General features: G+C 45.1%; 1 protein-coding gene and 1 pseudogene across 1 annotated transcript; one reads left to right on the top strand and one right to left on the bottom strand.

Moving 5' to 3' along the window:
- Positions 1–842: 842 nt before the first annotated feature.
- Positions 843–2,008, bottom strand: ackr3b (atypical chemokine receptor 3b). Its single transcript, XM_073462640.1, has one exon. It carries the CDS (start codon positions 2,006–2,008, stop codon positions 905–907), a length of 1,104 nt encoding a protein of 367 aa, XP_073318741.1. The 3' UTR covers positions 843–904.
- A 2,175-nt stretch (positions 2,009–4,183) lies between these two features.
- LOC140992458 (dynein regulatory complex protein 11-like) lies at positions 4,184–17,622 on the top strand (annotated as a pseudogene).
- The last annotated feature ends 1,150 nt before the right edge of the window (positions 17,623–18,772 follow it).

Raw genomic sequence — 18,772 nt, 5'->3', positions numbered from 1 at the left:
ACACGACTGGTTCTCGGACCTTTATTCTCCGAAAACATAAGTCAGAACACGCTACACTGGCTCTGGCGGTCATAAACCACTTCAGTTGGTCTATGGTCACAATAACCCAGCCCCCCAGCTCCTGACGTAATTGGTTATTTGTTCTAGACCAGCGAAGTGTTGGTGCCACTCTGGAACCAGTTTTCCTGACCTGGAGCAAAGAACTGGTTCCAGAGTGGGCACTGGCTCCGAACCAGCACCTGAGAGGAAGCTGAAGATACTGAGACCCACAAACTGTTGATCAATTATTAGATTAAAGTCCTCCTCCTTAGCTCTACTGTGGTTGGACATTCAGCCGTCTTCCAAAGTCTTGAGATTTACCCTCCAGTCCAAATAAGTTTTTGCACGTCTGTAAAAGTCAATCAGAAGTCCCCTGAAGCTTTCCCAAGTCCTAACTAGTGTTTACATCTGGAGAAAATTGTCCATCAGCACAACCCAGATTATCAGAGACCGTTAAGGACCATAATTTTTTTTTTAGGGCAGTTATCAGACGCTTTTGTCCAAAGCGACTTACAGTAATTGATACATTCATTCACTGATGCCGGTGGCTGCCATGCAAGGTGCCGACCAGCACATCAGAAACAGTTTGGGGTTCAGCATCTTGCCCAAGGACACTTTGACATGCAGGAATCGAACCAGCGACCTTCCGATAATAAGACGCTGGCTCTACCCCTGAGCCACAGTCGCCCCATCAGAGACAATCAAGGCTTCAGAGCTGCTGTGGTGCTCCTGGTCCAAGCTGGGAAGGATCTCCACCACCAGGAACGGGTAGAAGAACTGCTTGTAAGTACTAAGAAGTTTTTCCAAGTCTTCACACTGGGACAGCGTTGCCCATCGTTAAGTCGTTTAAAGAGTCTAGATGAGTTCACATCGGGCTGCTGTCTATCATCACCGCCGAGTACTCCGTGTCGGAGGTGTGTGAGCCGTTGATGAGTCTGGCGAGCCCCGTCTTGGTGGAGTACTTGAAGATAAAGGCCTTCATGAGGTCGTAGCGGTAGTTCCTGTGGAGGAAGTTGTACAGGACAGGGTTGATACAACAGTGGACCAGTGAGAAGCACTGCGTCAGGTGCAGCGCCACGTCCAGGAAGTTCTCCAGCCGGCAGCTGAAGGGAAGCAGGTTGAGTAGCGACAGGGTGTCCAGCAGGAGGACGGTGTGGAACGGCAGCCAGCACACCAGGAAGACCACGATGTAGGTGAGGATGATCCGCCGGCTGATGCGGCGCTCCTGATCCGAGCTGGGAGGGATCGCCACCACCAGGAGCAGGTAGAAGACAGTGATGACGGGGAAAGGGATTGCAAAGCCGAGCACGATGAAGCTCAGCTGGACACCCACCATCCACTCTCGAGGGTTATCAGACGGGTACACTGGCCGACAGATGACGCCATCGTAGTGTGATGACTTCACCGCCCGCAGGAAGTAGGTGTCGGGGGCGGAGGCTGCCAGCGCCAGCAGCCAAACCAGGATGCAGATAAGCCGTCGCACCAACTTCTTCCTGCGGCTGTCGGGGGCGTCAGCGAATAGCGTGACAGACAGGTAGCGGTCCACACTCATGCAGGTGAGGAAGAAGATGCTGCTGAAGAGGTTGACACTGAAGACCAGGTGAGTGAGTTTACAGACGGCCTCTCCGAATGGCCAGCGCCCGCCCTGCAGCAGCGAGGTCACCCACACCGGCAGCGTGGCTACGACACACAGGTCGGCCACAGCCAGGTTCAGGATGTACAGGTGCGTCTCGTAGCGGTTCCTGTCAGAGCGCAGGTTGACCCAGACTACCAGGGCATTGGTGGCGAGGCCCACCAGGAAGATGAAGACATAGAGAACGGACAGGACGTGCAGGAAGGCGGCGTGGCTGATGACGCCTGAACACAGCAGAGTCTCCACATGGGACAGGTTGTAGTGGTCGGCGGAGGTCAGGTTTAGCTCCTCCCACAGCTCCATGAGTTCAGTGAGATCGTTGGCGCTCAGACTCATGATGGTGAGGTCAACGTCACACCTGGAAAACAGAAAGAAACGGATCAGGACCTGCAGGATCTGGATCAGAGCTAGTTACTAATGATGACCTCATTCATAATGACACGTTATTACACCACTTCCTTTAATTCAGAGCTGTGACGTCTCGTTAGCAGAATGTTTACAAACACAGTTTACTGAAAATATAAGATAAAAAAATCAATAAAATGTAGGTCAACAACGACTAACAAGCAACCACACACACACCAGTAAAAGACAGCCTGAACGATTAACCGATTGATCTGAAAACAGATGAACAGGATTCTGCTGCTTCGTGTCACTGCAGGTAATAAAACTCAAGACCACACACACACACACACACACACACACACACACACACACACACACACACACACACACGTGTTCGGAGGTCAGAGGAGGTGAAACCATCCAGACATCATTAATAAAGTGAAGCAGATGGTTGGAACAATAAACAGGAAGTGTGTCATTGTCACAGATCAATACTGAGATCAATAATGACGTAAATCAGAAGGTTTTACAGCTCAGATCTGAACAAAGAACAACTTCCTGTCTGCACATTGACTGAACAGAAAATATTGTTATGATCAATTCAACAGGAAACACATGAAAAGACAAAATGCAAATATTTAAGTTATCGTCGTCGTCATCATCATTTTGTGTTGTTTTCATTTTATTTGTTCAACAGAGAAATTAATAGAGAACTCTATCGACTACTTTTACCAAACTCCATTGAAAAAACTCTCAATTTAAGGATTCTGCTTTATGCGTCTGTTAGACCTTAAATTCAGACTTTACACAACAAGGTCACATGACGTAAATCTAAGATATGAACTAATGAGTCAAACGTTTCTTATTAAATAATATCAGATGATGAAATGTGATATTTAAATCCAAAAATGTCAAAATTCTGACTTATTTTTCTCAATTTTGACGTGAAAAGTCGAGGAGGAGGAGCAGGAGGAGCAGGAGAAGGAGGGGACTCAGTTTTATTGGACCTTCAGTTTAAAATAAAAACTCAACAGGGCTTTAAACTGAAAGGTCACGACCTTCAAAATAAAAGTTTACTGTTGAGCTGAAACAAAGAGACAATTAGTGGTTCAGTCAGAAGAGGAAGATGAGGAAAAGGAGGAGGAGGAGGAGGAAGAGGAGGAAGCTTCATCTGATCTTTGAGTGTTCCGAGGCTTTTGTTTGTGGTGCGTTCACGGACTCATTCAGGATTATGTTAATGAGCTGATCTGTTAAACCAATGCTCCCATTCAATGTTAAACCAGTTTGTCTGATAAGACTTCAGCTAGGAGGCTCCCGAACGCACCATCAAATCACTGTAAACCTGCAGAGTGCACTTCAAGTGTCATAAACACACAGTCCGACTCCTGTTTGTCACCAACAGCATCACGTCGCAGACTCGCCGAACTCCGTGCAAAAATCGGTCGATTTTAGCTGACAGAATGTGGAAGAACCACAGCTTCCAACAGGAAACGTGACAGATTTACTGTAAACAGCTCAGTTCTGTGGACCCAAAACAGAGAATCCATTACAATTAAGTGATGTTTGGTAGAAGACTAACACGCCGATAGCACCAGAGGACATTCCTGCTTACTTACAACAATAAAACTTCCTCTGCAGAAGTACGTCCACTTTCCTGCACGTGAAAACTTCAAAAACGAAAATTTTTTAAATGGAGACTGGCTCGGAGTCTTTTCACTGCGCCCAAACGCAATGAATGTGCCACTTGTTTTACTGACAATCTAATTCTTTGTGTACCTGCTTCACAATTTGCATCTTCAGGAAGAAAATGAAGGAATGCAAATTGAACCTGCTTTGAAAACTCGGTAAATTATGGATGTTTTTGCTAACTGACGGACGGATTCAGTTAATAACACGAATTAACACTTTTATTAACACTTTTAAAGAATAAGCGGGATGCACTTCTCACTTCGGCTCACATTTCAACACCATCACAGACTGTTTTGTGCATGAAAACGACACGTTGAAGGTCGTGCTGTATCAACCAGCTTTGAGTTTGTATTTAATATAATTTATATGCAGAATACATTAGAGAGCATTAATGATCACTGATAACATTTCATAGTTTTCATACAGCGGCGCTAACTGGTCCTGTTTGTCAAAACTTTTAAAATGACTCATTTCTGAATGGAGTCTGGCTTGGAGAGCGGGACGAGTCTGGTTTATCTGCAGAATCATGCGGGACGGAGCCGAACTCCACTTAGATTTCAACTATTTAAAGACTTTAAAAGACTTACAGAGTTTCTGCTGAGCTCCACGCGCTCCTCTCGGTTCAGTCCAGGTCCCGAGGCCGGTCAGAGTCCACCTGGTGCGGCTGCGAGGCGGACTGACCGAGCCCCTCTTCTCTCCGCAGGGTAATAAGCAGCAGAGAGGAGAAGAAACGCCCACAGAGGGCAGCTCTGCGGTGATTTATTGCGGTTTCAGCTGCGGGACAATAGAAGTGAAGGATGTGCGAAAGAAGTGCGGGTCTCCTTTTAAACCGCAAACAAAAGCGTCACAGAGGCGTGACGTCCAAATCCCGACAAAAGAAAAGAGTCCAGGAAGTTTTAACAGAGGATGAAGTAGATGTGTTTAATAAGAGATAAAGAGACAGAAGTCAGATTTATAGTTTCATAATTCACTTTAAAACGTCTGAACTGTGATTAAACATCCACAACTTTCGGTTTTCCCCCGAGTTGTTTAAATTTAGGTGGTATTTTAATTAAATAAATATATAGAATTAAAATATGATCATTTCATGAAGAATAAAATAATGCAATGATTTGTTACAGTGTAAAAAAAATAAAAAATTCTCCTTCCCTGTCATGAATCTGGCCCACGGACTCAGTGCGCATGCGCGGCTTTGCTGCGCTCCGCTGCACGCACACACACACACACGCACACACACACAGTTGACCAGTGAAACCAGTAACAGCAGCTCAGTCTGTCTCTTCTGTGTTAATATTTTTTTTAGGACCCTGACGTCCGTCTCGTGATGACGTCACACAAGTAAGCTCCCTGATGTCTCACGATTTCCTGTTGAATGTTTTTCCTTGAAAATCCTTGAAATGTTTCCAAACTTTCTAATGTTGTTGGTGTTTCCATGACAACAGACAGGCACTTACTTAGCTTGTATTTCTGTTGTTTACAAACCGCTGTGCTGTGATTGGCTGAGACACAAACTGTCAGAATAAAAGGACGAGATATTAAAAATACAAACAACAACTTTTCTTTGAAAGTCAATTTTGAATTAAAATCTGCCAGTTTGAAATTCTCTTGTAGCTGTCCTAAAATCAGTCAGAGCTCCTCCCCCTCATCCCCCACAAATACCCCTGACATACCCTGAAAATACCCCCGACATACCGTGAAAATACCCCACCGGACATACCCTGAAAATAAAACAGGACATAGCCCGAAGATCAGGGTATGTAATAACCCTCCTCACTCAACAACTGTTAAAATCAGTGGGTTTGTGAAGGGAGTCTGGTGATATGAAGCATCGTCTCGAGTCTCTTGATGACTCTCAAAGTCTAATCCTCACTCCTCTGATTGGTCGTCAGCTCCTCCAACAGGAAGTGGGCGGCAGCCCACGGTGCTCTCCAGGATCTCCTTCAGGTGGAGTTCCCTGTGGATCCTCCTCGTCCTCAGACGGACCGGCTAAATGTCTTCCAGGACCGGGCTGTCCTCTACCTGAAGTACCTGCAGGTCTTCCGCGGTCTGGTGGATGTCTACGAGCAGCTGGTTCAGCCTCAGAGGAGGCAGGCGGTCCGGATGGTTCTGAACAGGCTGATGGGTCCACTCCTGGAGCTACAGACTCAGATGGTGGACCTGGAGCTCTCCGAGTTTCCCTGCTTTGATGAGCTGCTGCTGGACCTGAAGATGACTCCGGTGAGTTCAGAAACCCACACCTGATCCCTTTAGACCTGATCCCTCCAGACCTGATCCTTCCAGACCTGATCCCTTTAGACCTGATCCCTCCAGACCTGATCCTTCCAGACCTGATCCCTTTAGACCTGATCCTTCCAGACCTGATCCCTCCAGACCTGATCCTTCCAGACCTGATCCTTCCAGACCTGATCCCTCCAGACCTGATCCTTCCAGACCTGATCCCTTTAGACCTGATCCCTCCAGACCTGATCCCTCCAGACCTGATCCTTCCAGACCTGATCCCTCCAGACCTGATCCTTCCAGACCTGATCCCCTCAGACCTGATCCCCTCAGACCTGATCCCTCCAGACCTGATCCCTTTAGACCTGATCCCTCCAGACCTGATCCTTCCAGACCTGATCCCTCCAGACCTGATCCCCTCAGACCTGATCCCCTCAGACCTGATCCCTCCAGACCTGATCCCCTCAGACCTGATCCCTCCAGACCTGATCCCTGTGGTTCACAGCTTCTGATAGAATCCAAACTTTCTCTAAACGTTAGTTTTTGTTATGACTTTTGGTTGGTCTAAAGAGTTTCCCTGCTTTGATGAGCTGCTGCTGGACCTGAAGATGACTCCGGTGAGTTCAGAAACCCACACCTGATCCCTTTAGACCTGATCCCTCCAGACCTGATCCTTCCAGACCTGATCCCTTTAGACCTGATCCCTCCAGACCTGATCCTTCCAGACCTGATCCCTTTAGACCTGATCCTTCCAGACCTGATCCCTCCAGACCTGATCCTTCCAGACCTGATCCTTCCAGACCTGATCCCTCCAGACCTGATCCTTCCAGACCTGATCCCTTTAGACCTGATCCCTCCAGACCTGATCCCTCCAGACCTGATCCTTCCAGACCTGATCCCTCCAGACCTGATCCTTCCAGACCTGATCCCCTCAGACCTGATCCCCTCAGACCTGATCCCTCCAGACCTGATCCCTTTAGACCTGATCCCTCCAGACCTGATCCTTCCAGACCTGATCCCTCCAGACCTGATCCCCTCAGACCTGATCCCCTCAGACCTGATCCCTCCAGACCTGATCCCCTCAGACCTGATCCCTCCAGACCTGATCCCTGTGGTTCACAGCTTCTGATAGAATCCAAACTTTCTCTAAACGTTAGTTTTTGTTATGACTTTTGGTTGGTCTAAAGTCCGCCTCCTCCTCAGAGTCCTGACTGACTGAAATGTTTCATACTTGAACAGGAAACATGTTGATGTGATTCATTGTGATGTCACTTCCCTGTGACATCATTAACTGTGATGTACATCCAGAATAAACGTTCAAAAATCCACTTAGAAATCAGAGAAAAAGACACATTCAGAACTCCACTGAGAATCCTCATGTTTTTAAGTTTTCTTCAGCATCAAAGTAATCCAGTGATAGTTGTCTGTACATCCATGAGTTCACTGCAAACAGGACAAGCTGACAGCTTATTCAGCTCACACTGAATGGAGAACAATTGAAAACATGGGAACATTAATGTGTATATATAGAAAAACAAACAAACATCAATCCAATCTTGTGAATAAAGTTTCAGAAGAAGAACAAACCCTCAAAGAAGAAGAAGAGCAGAGAGCTGCTGCTGCTCTTCCTCCTCCTCCTGATGATGATGATGATGATGATGGTGATTTGATTCACAGTCGTCCCTCTACTTCCTGTCTGTGGTCCCGCCGGAGGAAGTGATGTGTTTGTGGTGTCAGTGAGCCGTGAAGAGCAAGAGGGGGACTCTCTGTAGACCTGGATCAGGTCTGCATCCTGAAACACAGATCAGCTGGTTCAAATGATGACAGAAACAAACACAAAGTGAAGTGGACACTAAATGTTGGGTCATTTAACAGATCTGATTGGCTGAGGAGCATCGTCAGGTGAGTGATCAGTTACAGGTCCAGGGGGGAGTCGGGGTCTGAACCCGGACAGTAATCCACCTATTAGTGACCCCGGAGATTAAGAGGGAATGAAGGTTAACAGGAGGGATGGTGCCCCCCCTCAAATCACCTACAGTGTATAATATTAATGGCACTGAGTAGAGTGCATACCTCTGCAAAGGCCCAACAGTCCCCTTTTATTCTCACTCACAGATACCCATCCTCCGTCCACATGTGGTGGAAATCTGTTTAGTAGTTTTTGTGTAAACAAAAACTACTAAACAAAACAACCAACCAACAACCAACCAACCAGCCAACCAACCATCAAAACAACCAACCAACCAACCAACCAACCAACAAAACGTCCAACCAGCCAACCAACCAACCAGCCAACCAACAAAACATCCAACCAGCCAACCAACCAACCAGCCAACAAAACAACCAACCAACCAACAAAACATCCAACCAGCCAACCAACCAACCAGCCAACAAAACAACCAACCAACCAACAAAACATCCAACCAGCCAACCAACCAACCAGCCAACAAAACAACCAACCAACCAGCCAACCAACCAACAAAACATCCAACCAGCCAACCAACCAACCAGCCAACAAAACAACCAACCAACCAGCCAACCAACCAACAAAACAACCAACCAACCAACCAACTGACCAACCATCAAAACAACCAACCAACTAACAAAACAACCAGCCAACCAACCATCAAAACATCCAACCAGCCAACCAACCAACCAGCCAACAAAACAACCAACAAAACAACCAACCAGCCATCAAAACAACCAACCAGTGGACACAGACAAAACTATAACCTCCTTGGCAGAGATAATTATTAAAGTTGTGTATATTATTGTTGTGTTTGCAGAAGGATCCAGAGATCCCCATCCCTCGATACCTCCCGAGAGACAAACCGACCATCTTTACCAAGATCCTGGAGACTCAACGAACCAACCAGACTGAGATCAGAGAGGAACCAGAACAGATCCAAGTCTGTATTCATAAAGTCCTGATTAGACCCAGTCTGTTCAGTTGCAGACTGGGTTTGATGACAACAAGGACTTTTAGATCCTCAGTCTTTCTCTAAAACATTAGATATTTATCTAAAAAGGTAGCAGCCCGAGTTAAAACATTTTATTTCTTCTTTCAGCTCGGAGAAACAGAAATCTGCTGCACGAAATCAGTTAAACTTTATCATAAACAAGATCAGCTGGTCTCAATAAAGTCTTAAAATTTGAATCTGTCTTTCTCTGCTTTGTCCAGGTGAGTCAGGTCCAGTCCATGAGCCTGGAGGCAGCGGTGCGTCTCCTGCAGGTGTCTGAGCGCACTCGGCAGGGACGAATCAGAGCCCGGTTCATGAAGGAGCTCATCCAATCAGAGAGACACACCTGGAAACCCACCACCCTGATGCTGGATCAGGCTGCAATCCAGATCCAGAAGGTAGCGGATCTGATCCATCGAACTATAGATAAATGTTCTCACTTGTCAGACTTCCTGTAAACAGAACCGATTGTTGTTTCAGGTGTAGAGAGGTCACAGTCAGAGGAACTGCACCAACAGACAGAGAACCAAGGAGATGAGATTTCTGTCCTCTAATCCAACAAGCAGCAGAACTTAAATAAAATCACTGTCTGGTCCTCCTCTGCTTCCCACTCTGGTTCTTCCAGTTCTTCCAGTTCCTTCAGTTCTCATAGTTTCACTGGTTCATCAGATTTTTGTCTAGTTTCTTAGGTTCCTCAAAGTTTTCCCTTTGGCTCCAATTCCCCTGGTTCCATTGGTTCATCATTCTCCCTCTGGTTCCTCAGATCCCAGTGGAGCTTCCTGGTCCCAGTTCAGCCCAGCTCCAGGCGTGGCGGTCTTCGGTGGCTCGGAGGCTGAAGGAGGAGGAATATTGCCCTGACTTTTTTCTTCCTCTTTTGCCTTTTGGTTCCTTTGGCTCCTCCTCTGGTTCTTCTGGCCTCTACTATGGTTTCCTGGTGTTTGTGGTTCCTCATGGCTATTCCTCTGCTTCCTTTGGTTCCTCCTCTACTCCCAACTCTGGTTCCTGTTCCTCCTCTCATTCTCCCTCTTGTGGTTCTTTTCTGTGGTCCCTCCACTGTTTTTTGGATTGCTGCCGTTCCTCAGTTCATTCTAGTTTAATTCTGTTGTCTTGAGTTATCCTGTTTAATTCAGTCCCCTGTTTTCTTTGATTCCTCCTCTGGTTCCTCCTCTGGTTGCTCCTCTGGTTGCTCCTCTGGTTCTCTTTGGTTAATCTGGTTCCAGCAACAATTGCATCAAACATTTGAAACTTTTCTGAGTTTTAAAGCATTTTATTAGTAAAATCTTCACATTGTGAGACACACAGTTAGAACCTGCAGGCTCCTTCAGAACCTTTAACCTGACAGAGTCCATCAGAGTTCTTCATCAAGTCCCCGGACGGTCAAAGTTCAGAGGACCGACCCACAGACATCAACCTGTCAATCCTGGGTTGTTGTTTAATTAAGTATTGTGGCTTTGACATCAACCAGACCTGTGATGTGGTTCCTCATCATCAGCAGCAGGTCAAGGTTTGAATAGAGGTTTGATGACATCACCAGTCTGCTTTATGACATCATCAATAATTAAAGGAGAAATTAGTGGACGTGTTAAATCAGGTTTGACAGGAGGGACTCCAACCAATCAGAGGCTATTGATCAGTGTTGACCTCTGACCTTCAGGAGTGTCTCAGACCTCCTCCTGATCATCTCTTTACGTCCCAGTGTCAAGTCTAAAAGTCGAACTGGTCGAACTGGAAACAAGAAATATTCTTTTAATGTGATAAATGTTTTATTGAGAGTTTGCTCGGTTTAGTAGTAACAACAAGTGTGTGTTGTTCCCTCTCTGTTGTCTGCAGGAGCCTCACTGGAAGGTTTCCAGAGGTTCCTGATGTTGAAGATGGAGGTTCAGCCTCTTTATTCAGTCAGAAAACACCTGAGCAGGTAAGCAGCTGCTTCAGGAAACGTTTCTCTTCTTCATGAACATCTGTGAGATGGATGTGATGTTTCTGTGTCGTCAGGTTTCAGCTGAGCTGGCAGCGAGGAGGGAGGAGGAGAGAAGAAGGAAGAAAGAACAGAGAGAAGAGAGGAGGAGCAGAGAAGAAGAACACGGGACAGAAGAAGAAGAAGAAGGAGGAACCAGAGGTACAAGTTTAATTTATATTCTTATGTACGACTGTCTCTGTCGACAGAATAATAAACTTTATATATTTTGAGGAAACAGTCTCGTTTTTTTCTTTATAGACTTTCAAATTTCAAATACAAACTTTCTCCTTCACAAAATACTAAACTTAATTCAATATTAAGTGAATACTGGTCTCATGTGGTCTGACCTGGTCTGATGTGGTCTGATGTGGTCTGATGTGGTCTAACATGGTCTGATGTGGTCTGATGTGGACTGATGTGGTCTGATGTAGTCTGACATGGTCTGATGTGGTCTGATGTGGACTGATGTGGTCTGATGTGGTCTGATGTGGTCTGACGTGGTCTGATGTGGTCTCATGTGGTCTGATGTGGTCTGATGTGGACTGACATGGTGTCATGTGGTCTGACGTGGTCTCATGTGGTCTGATGTAGTCTGACATGGTCTCATGTGGTCTGATGTGGACTGATGTGGTCTGACGTGGTCTGATGTGGTCTGACGTGGTCTGATGTGGTCTGGCGATGTCTCATGTGGTCTGGTCTGTTGTAGGAAGATAACAGCTGGATGAATCCTTGCAGCTGGTTCCTGTCTGAAGTCGTTAAGGGGGACAAAATGAACTCAGGTCGTCCTCAGGGGGGAGCTGGATTGTCTCACTTCTGCCTCCACCTGGTACTGACTGAATGGCTGTGTCTTAATTCAGGGGCTGCATCCTTTGAAGGACGCGGCCTTTGCGGCCTTCGAAGGCGAGTCCTTCGGAGAGACCTTTGACGGCCGCGTCCACCGTTGTTAAATGGGACGGTCTCGCCTTCAGAGCATTTCCTGGTTGCGTCACCAGATGTTCCCGCCCCATACCCTTATGTCACGATTTCTGCCGCCCAGGCCCGCAAAAGTGACGATCTACACCACTTGATTTCACCATTTTCCTTTTTTCTTTCTTCTGTTTCGGGTGCGCAAAGGATCTTGGGATATGGGAGGCTGCGAAGGATAGCAGCGGTGTGTCCTCCAAAAAGAGGGAAAAGAAGGCCGCATTTGAAGGAGCCTTCGAATTGGGACGGCCTTCGCGCGGCGTTGTGACGTAATTGGCCTTCAAGTGCGCCCTTCGAAGGATGCAGCCCCTGAATTGAGACACAGCCAGTGACACGTTTCACACTTGCGATTCAGTGTGATGTCACTTCCCTGATGACATCATTATCTGTTATGTCCGTCAGAATAAATCCAGTCAGAAGTCAGAAAAAAAGATTCAGAACTCCACTGAGAATCTTCAATATTACAGTGATCTATTACATCCAGTACACTGCAGACAGGATCTGCTAACAGCTCATTCAGCACACATTGTGGACCTGGATCAGGTTTTAATGATTACTGATTATTGATTAGCTGGTCTGGGATCAGTTCTCTCTGCTCTCAGGTCACTTCAGGGTTTTTGTTTTCTGTTTGTGAACAAACTTCCTGTTTCCCACTGATCTCAGCTCAGATCTTGATCTTATCCACCAGCTGCTCTCTGATTGGCTTGGAGCCCGCTGCTCACACAGGAAATGCACATTTCCAGACAGGAAGTGGAGCCGTTAACAGCAGGAAGTCCGTCAGCTGCACCTGGATCAGATTATTTTACTGTTTTTTATCGTGTCGTGGATTCAAATGCTTCCTGTCTTGTCCTGAGAAAATAAAAGTTCTCACACACCTGACACTTCCTGTTTCTCTCGATTCAGACGTGTGGCCTTGCCGTAATGACTGCCAGCAGTATGTCGACGTCCAGCTGCTCAAAGAGGAGAGACGGAAGTGGAACAGGAAGTCCGACTTTAGGTGAGTCCTGTTTGTGACCTGACGAAGTTAAAACATCTCAACCGTCCTTTTTTTTTTACATTGTATTCCCTGGCTTACAGTGCATTATTTTTAATTTTTTACAGTGTATCTTCTTATTTTAATCATTTCATTTTTCATATTTTTTACAGTTTTTCGAATTTGTTTTGAAAAAAATATTTTCCAGGCTTAAGTTTCTGAATATTTTCCAGGTGTCCAGGCTGAAGTTTTTGAATATTTTCCAGGTGTCCAGGCTGAAGTTTTTGAATATTTTCCAGGTGTCCAGGCTGAAGTTTCTGAATATTTTCCAGGTGTCCAGGCTGAAGTTTTTGAATATTTACCAGGTGTCCAGGCTGAAGTTTTTGAATATTTTCCAGGTGTCCAGGCTGAAGTTTCTGAATATTTTCCAGGTGTCCAGACTGAAGTTTTTGAACATTTTCCAGGTGTCCAGACTGAAGTTTCTGAATATTTTCCAGGTGTCCAGACTGAAGTTTTTGAACATTTTCCAGGTGTCCAGACTGAAGTTTCTGAATATTTTCCAGGTGTGCAGACTGAAGTTTCTGAATATTTTCCAGGTGTGCAGACTGAAGTTTCTGAATATTTTCCAGGTGTGCAGACTGAAGTTTCTGAATATTTTCCAGGTGTCCAGGCTGGATGGATGGGTGGAGCTGAAAAATCTCAAACTGCTCGTTGACAAAACAAAGATGAAGACCAGGAGAGGAAACAGAAAGGTCTGGGTCACTGTCTCTAATGAGAGGTGATCAGGGTGTGTGTGTTTCTGTGTGTGGGACGTTCCAGACGGGTGGAGTCTCTGTGATGATCAGAACATTTAATGTAACTTTGATTTGTTTGTAGAAGAAGAAAACTAAGAAGAAGAGACAGAAGGACCCGACAGCAGACAGGTGAGTTCACCTGTTGGTATGTTCTCTGAGCTGTAATTGGTTCTTCTCTCAGGTCTTTACAGTCTCTGTGTAAGGAGTTGATTCTGGAAGGTTTCCTCATCCAACCAATGAACATCAAGCTCCAGGTGAATACAGTTACCTGGGCTCCGCCCTCAGAAAGGTGAACTCTGAAGTGATGCCGTCTCTGTCTGATGTCAGACAGCTCATCACTCTGTATACCGTCCTGCCTCTGGGTCAGTTAATCACCAATCAATACTTCATCAATAACTCATCAATAACTCATCAATACCTGATCAATACTTCATCAATACCTGATCAATACTTCATCAATAACTCATCAATACCTGATCAATACTTCATCAATAACTCATCAATAACTCATCAATAACTCATCAATACCTGATCAATACCTGATCAATACTTCATCAATACCTGATCAATACTTCATCAATAACTCATCAATACCTCATCAATACCTGATCAATACCTGATCAATACTTCATCAATAACTCATCAATACCTTATCAATACTTCATCAATAACTCATCAATACCTGATCAATACTTCATCAATAACTCATCAATACCTGATCAATACTTCATCAATAACTCATCAATAACTCATCAATACCTGATCAATACTTCATCAATAACTCATCAATACCTCATAGATAAGTCATCATTAATCTGCTGTGTGAAGCTTGAAGTGGTTGTCCACCCATCATGCCTCACTCCTCAGTGATGATGTCACACGGCAGTCCTTGATTTCCCTCCAGGATCCCAGGCGGTCCTTGAGACTCTGCTGCTGGCCGGTCCATCTGGAGTCGGGAAGATGATGTTTGTCCACGCCGTCTGCAGCGAGACCGGCGCTCACCTGTTCCACCTGAGCCCTGCCCACCTGGGCACCAGGTACCCCAGCAGGGGCGGAGCTGCCTACCTACTGCACCTCGCCTTCAAGGTCCGCCTGTAAAATCTGGAAAACCTGGAATTTATCCACAAATGTGTTCCTTCAATGAGAGATCTGAACTTCCTGTCCCTAAAAAGCGACCGGCAGGTAACAGGCAGTAGGTGATTTGTTAATTTTTAACTGGGGGGAGGCTCAATGGGAGCACCACCCTGCCCCGACACACCTGTACACCTCCCAGAGGACATTGTTGCAGGACGCCTTAACCATAACTGACATTCCTAATTCTCCAATTCCATTTGATCCAGTTATCTTCCTTCTCTCCCTGCTACAATTGTCCTTTTATAACTGTATTAAGGTAATGAGTAAATACACCTTTAAACTGTACGCAGTGGACTGAGTTTATTCAGGCAGGGTTTTCTCATGTTTCTCACAATACACTACAGGCAGGGTCATTTTAAGTTACATGACCGCTCGGAATTTTTTACCATCTAAATTCCTTGAAGGACACAAAATGAACATTGTGCAAAATAATAGAGCCCGACCGATTTATCGGCCGATATGAGCCTCTCACAGATATATCGGTTTCCGCGTATATATTGTCCGATATGCACCGATATGAAAACCTTATATTTAAAAACTATAATTGAGAAAAACATGCTTGGGGTAATTTAAAATTGGTGTAATGACATAGTTTGTCCAGCAGAGGGCGCTTCAACTAATAAAACAGCTGGTGTCAGGAAATGTAACAGCTTCCTCACTAATGGTTAAACTATAAACCAGCACAAAAATGACAATTACCAACATAACATGAGCCGCCATGTTCTGAACAGAGACTGAAAACACTGACAGAAAGTAACATTTTAGTTTAGAACAAGCAAACTTGTTGTGCTCCTCCTCTACACGAGAGACGCTGGGGATCCACCGGAAGCTGCTCTATGACGTCGCGTCTGCTCCAGGTTTTGTTCCGCCCTCCGCACGGCATCATACCATGGCTGTGTCCCAATTCAGGGGCCGCAGCCCTCGAAGGGCGCATTTGAAGGCCGATTACGTCACAACGCCGCGCGAAGACTGTCCCAATTCGAAGGCTCCTTCAAATGCAGCCCACAGATGCAGCCTGCCCTTCCCTCTTTTTGGGTTAATGTTTATTTTGTAATGTTGATAATTCAATTTAGATTTGACACATTTTGTCGTTAATTTTTGTACACACACAAATAAATGTACGCGTTTGATAGATTTGAACCAAAACAGACTTTAATGCATCTCTTCATTCACAATCGTGACGTAAGGGTAAGGGGCGGGTACATCTGGTGACGCAAGCAGGAAATGCTCCGAAGGCTGGACCGTCCCATTTAACAACGGTGGACGCGGCTTTCGAAGGTACCTCCGAAGGACCCGGCCTTCGTGGGCCGCAAAGGCTGCGTCCTTGAAGGATGCAGCCCCTGAATTGAGACACAGCCCATGAATGTACAAAGAGAACCCAGCGGGAACATTTCAGAACCGAGCCTTTGGCCTGCCCGATTTTGTTGACTTGCTCAGATTTTGTTGATCTGGTCATTTTTCGTTTTTATACAATCGGGAGTCTGCACACGGTGTTTTATTTTGAAAATTGACCGGATGCTCTATGCCGTTCCTGTGTCTCTGACTTCCTGCTGACGCGATCTGCTCTGTGCAGCTTGTTGCGGCTTCCGTCAAAAATCGACCAGGCAGCCGGAACGCAAAGCAGCCGTGCACGGCTTGACTCCACTGTGTGCCGGAGCTGATCGCAGCCGCTTGTGATTTGTAACACACTTTCTGCTACTAGGGGATGGAGAGTGATGGCAGGTTAACAAGGGGGATGCTTTTTGGTAATTTTGCTAACAAGGGGGACGGCATCCCCCCTCATCCCCCCTCAAATCGCCTACTGGTAACAGGAAACTACTAACTTTAATCTGAAGGGCTGAGCATTTTATTCTGAAGGGCTGAGACATTCTATTCTGAAGGGCTGAGACATTTTATTCTGAAGGGCTGAGGTATCTGCTGTCCACACTGTGTTCCAGTTTGATCCTCGCAGGTTGAAGAAAAACCTCCTGAAGTCTCTGAAGACTCTGAAACCGGAGGATCGGGTTCTGGTGATCGGAACCACTTGAAGACCGTTTGATGCTGACATCAAACCATTCTGTAAAGTCTTCAAGAGGATCCTCCTGATCCCCAGACCAGACTACAGCTCCAGACTAGGAAAAGTCATTAGCATATTAACATCTATTTCTATATGCAAATGTTTCTAGAATAAGCTAAAACATTAGCACATTTAGCATTTGAAAATAAATGTTATCATGTAACATTAGAGCTATTATAGTAATGCTAACATTAGTAAAACATAGGTTTTCTCTATGTTAGCATTAGCATATTGTATTGCCTTGTTTAATGTTAATATTAGCATAACAGGCTAAGCTCCCTGCTAATGCTAACACTAGCATTTTTCATTAGTGCTGTGGAGGGAGCTGCTGCGCTGTGAGGGGGTTGAGCATGTTCCGGGTCTGGACCTCAGCTCATTGGCTAAAATCACAGACAGCTTCACTCAGGGTCACATCCTGCAGGCGGTCCGCTGGGTGCTCCGCCCACACAGGCTGAAGAAGCTCCGCCCACACAGGCTGAAGAAGCTCCGCCCACACAGGCTGAAGAAGCTCCGCCCTCTGGAGCCGGTGTACAGGGAGGAGGAGGAGGCCTTCAAGGTCAGAGGTCACAACAAACAAAAAACCTTTGTTTGTTTGTTAGCTGTAGCAGGTCGATGCTAATAGAGGCTAACTTGTTGCTAAGTGGTTGTCAGCGGTTGTTGCTATGGTAACAGGTTAGCGTAAGAGTTTCTGTGTTTGTTGAAATGAAGCAGAAGTTTGTTTGTTCAGGTTTGGTTCAGGAAGACGCCGCTGGGCCGCAGGAGGGCACGAGCCACCAACACCAATGAAGAAGAAGGAGGAGGGACCGCAGGGAGGAAGAAGAGCAGAGAGGACAAAAAGAAGACAAAGAAGAAGGAAGAGTAATCTGTTTGATTAGATTTCTGATCCGCGGATTTTAATCAAACATATTTAAAATGTTTAAAAATAAATACAATTAATTAGATTATATCAGTAAAAAAACAATCAAATCTTTATTTTGAAGTAGAAAAACTAAAATTCCTATTACCAAACTTTAGTAAGTAATGAAAACAGTTAATGTCAAAATAATTCAGTACAGATCAATAAAGTTTTAGCGTTTGAATGTGTTAACACTGCAGTTCAGTCATGTGCCAGCAGGTGGCAGCAGCACACTGACAGACTCACCTGCAGGTCATCAGTCGTTCATACAGGTGAACATCAGAGCAGTGAACCAGTATAGTGAAACAGACTCACCAAACCAAACTCCATTCAAAAATCTAGAAATGTTATGTTTCTTAGTCCTGGCAAATACACCATGTAGAACATTAATGAACAGCTTTTATTGATCAATACAAATCATCAGTAATCCTCGCTGAATTCATCAGCAGACTTCATTCGATTGATTAGTAAAAGCTCGGCTACCCTAAATGAACTTTTACTAGAGATTTTTAAACAAAGTTTAATGTGAAGTTTGTAACAAACACTGAAATATTAGAATTTAACAGTTTGAATCAATGATGTATTCAGCATATTGAACTGAAGAAGAATGATTTAAACTAGCTGTTTTTTTAATGGAGTTTGGTGTGAACTGAGGAACATAATGAAGGTTTTTCATGGTTCTGTTTGCAGACAGCACTGACATCATCATCATCATCATCACCATCATCATACAACACAGTGACTGTTGTAGTCTGTATAAAATGAACATTTATTTCTTCACAGTCACATCAATCCTTCAGCTTCTTGTAATAAATTCATCAGTGAACTTTGTACACAATGATTCTCCTCAGTGTGTTTGTGTGTCTGTGTGTTGTTATGTGACTGTTGTCATGTTAAATTATCAGTCTTTAAAACAACAACTCTCTTGTAAAATTACAATCTTTCATCCAAATATTGTGACAACTTTTATAATAAAGTCACTTTTTGCTTTTAATTTTAATGTTCATCTCAAACTTTTCCCAGGAGGTCATGTTTTCACCTGCGTCTGTTGGTTGGTGTGTTGTGTTGTTGTTGTGTTGGTTTGTTGTTGTGTTGGTGTGTTGTTGGTTGGTTGGTC

Source organism: Pagrus major, chromosome 24, assembly GCF_040436345.1.
Source record: "Pagrus major chromosome 24, Pma_NU_1.0".
NCBI lineage: Eukaryota > Metazoa > Chordata > Actinopteri > Spariformes > Sparidae > Pagrus > Pagrus major.
Note: the sequence above shows the minus strand (reverse complement) of the source record. Positions and strands in the feature narration are given on the sequence as shown.

What these genes read in the sequence shown, in the direction of transcription:
- ackr3b (XM_073462640.1), bottom strand. Translation starts at nt 2,008, where the DNA reads ATGAGTCTGAGCGCCAACGATCTCACTGAACTCATGGAGCTGTGGGAG.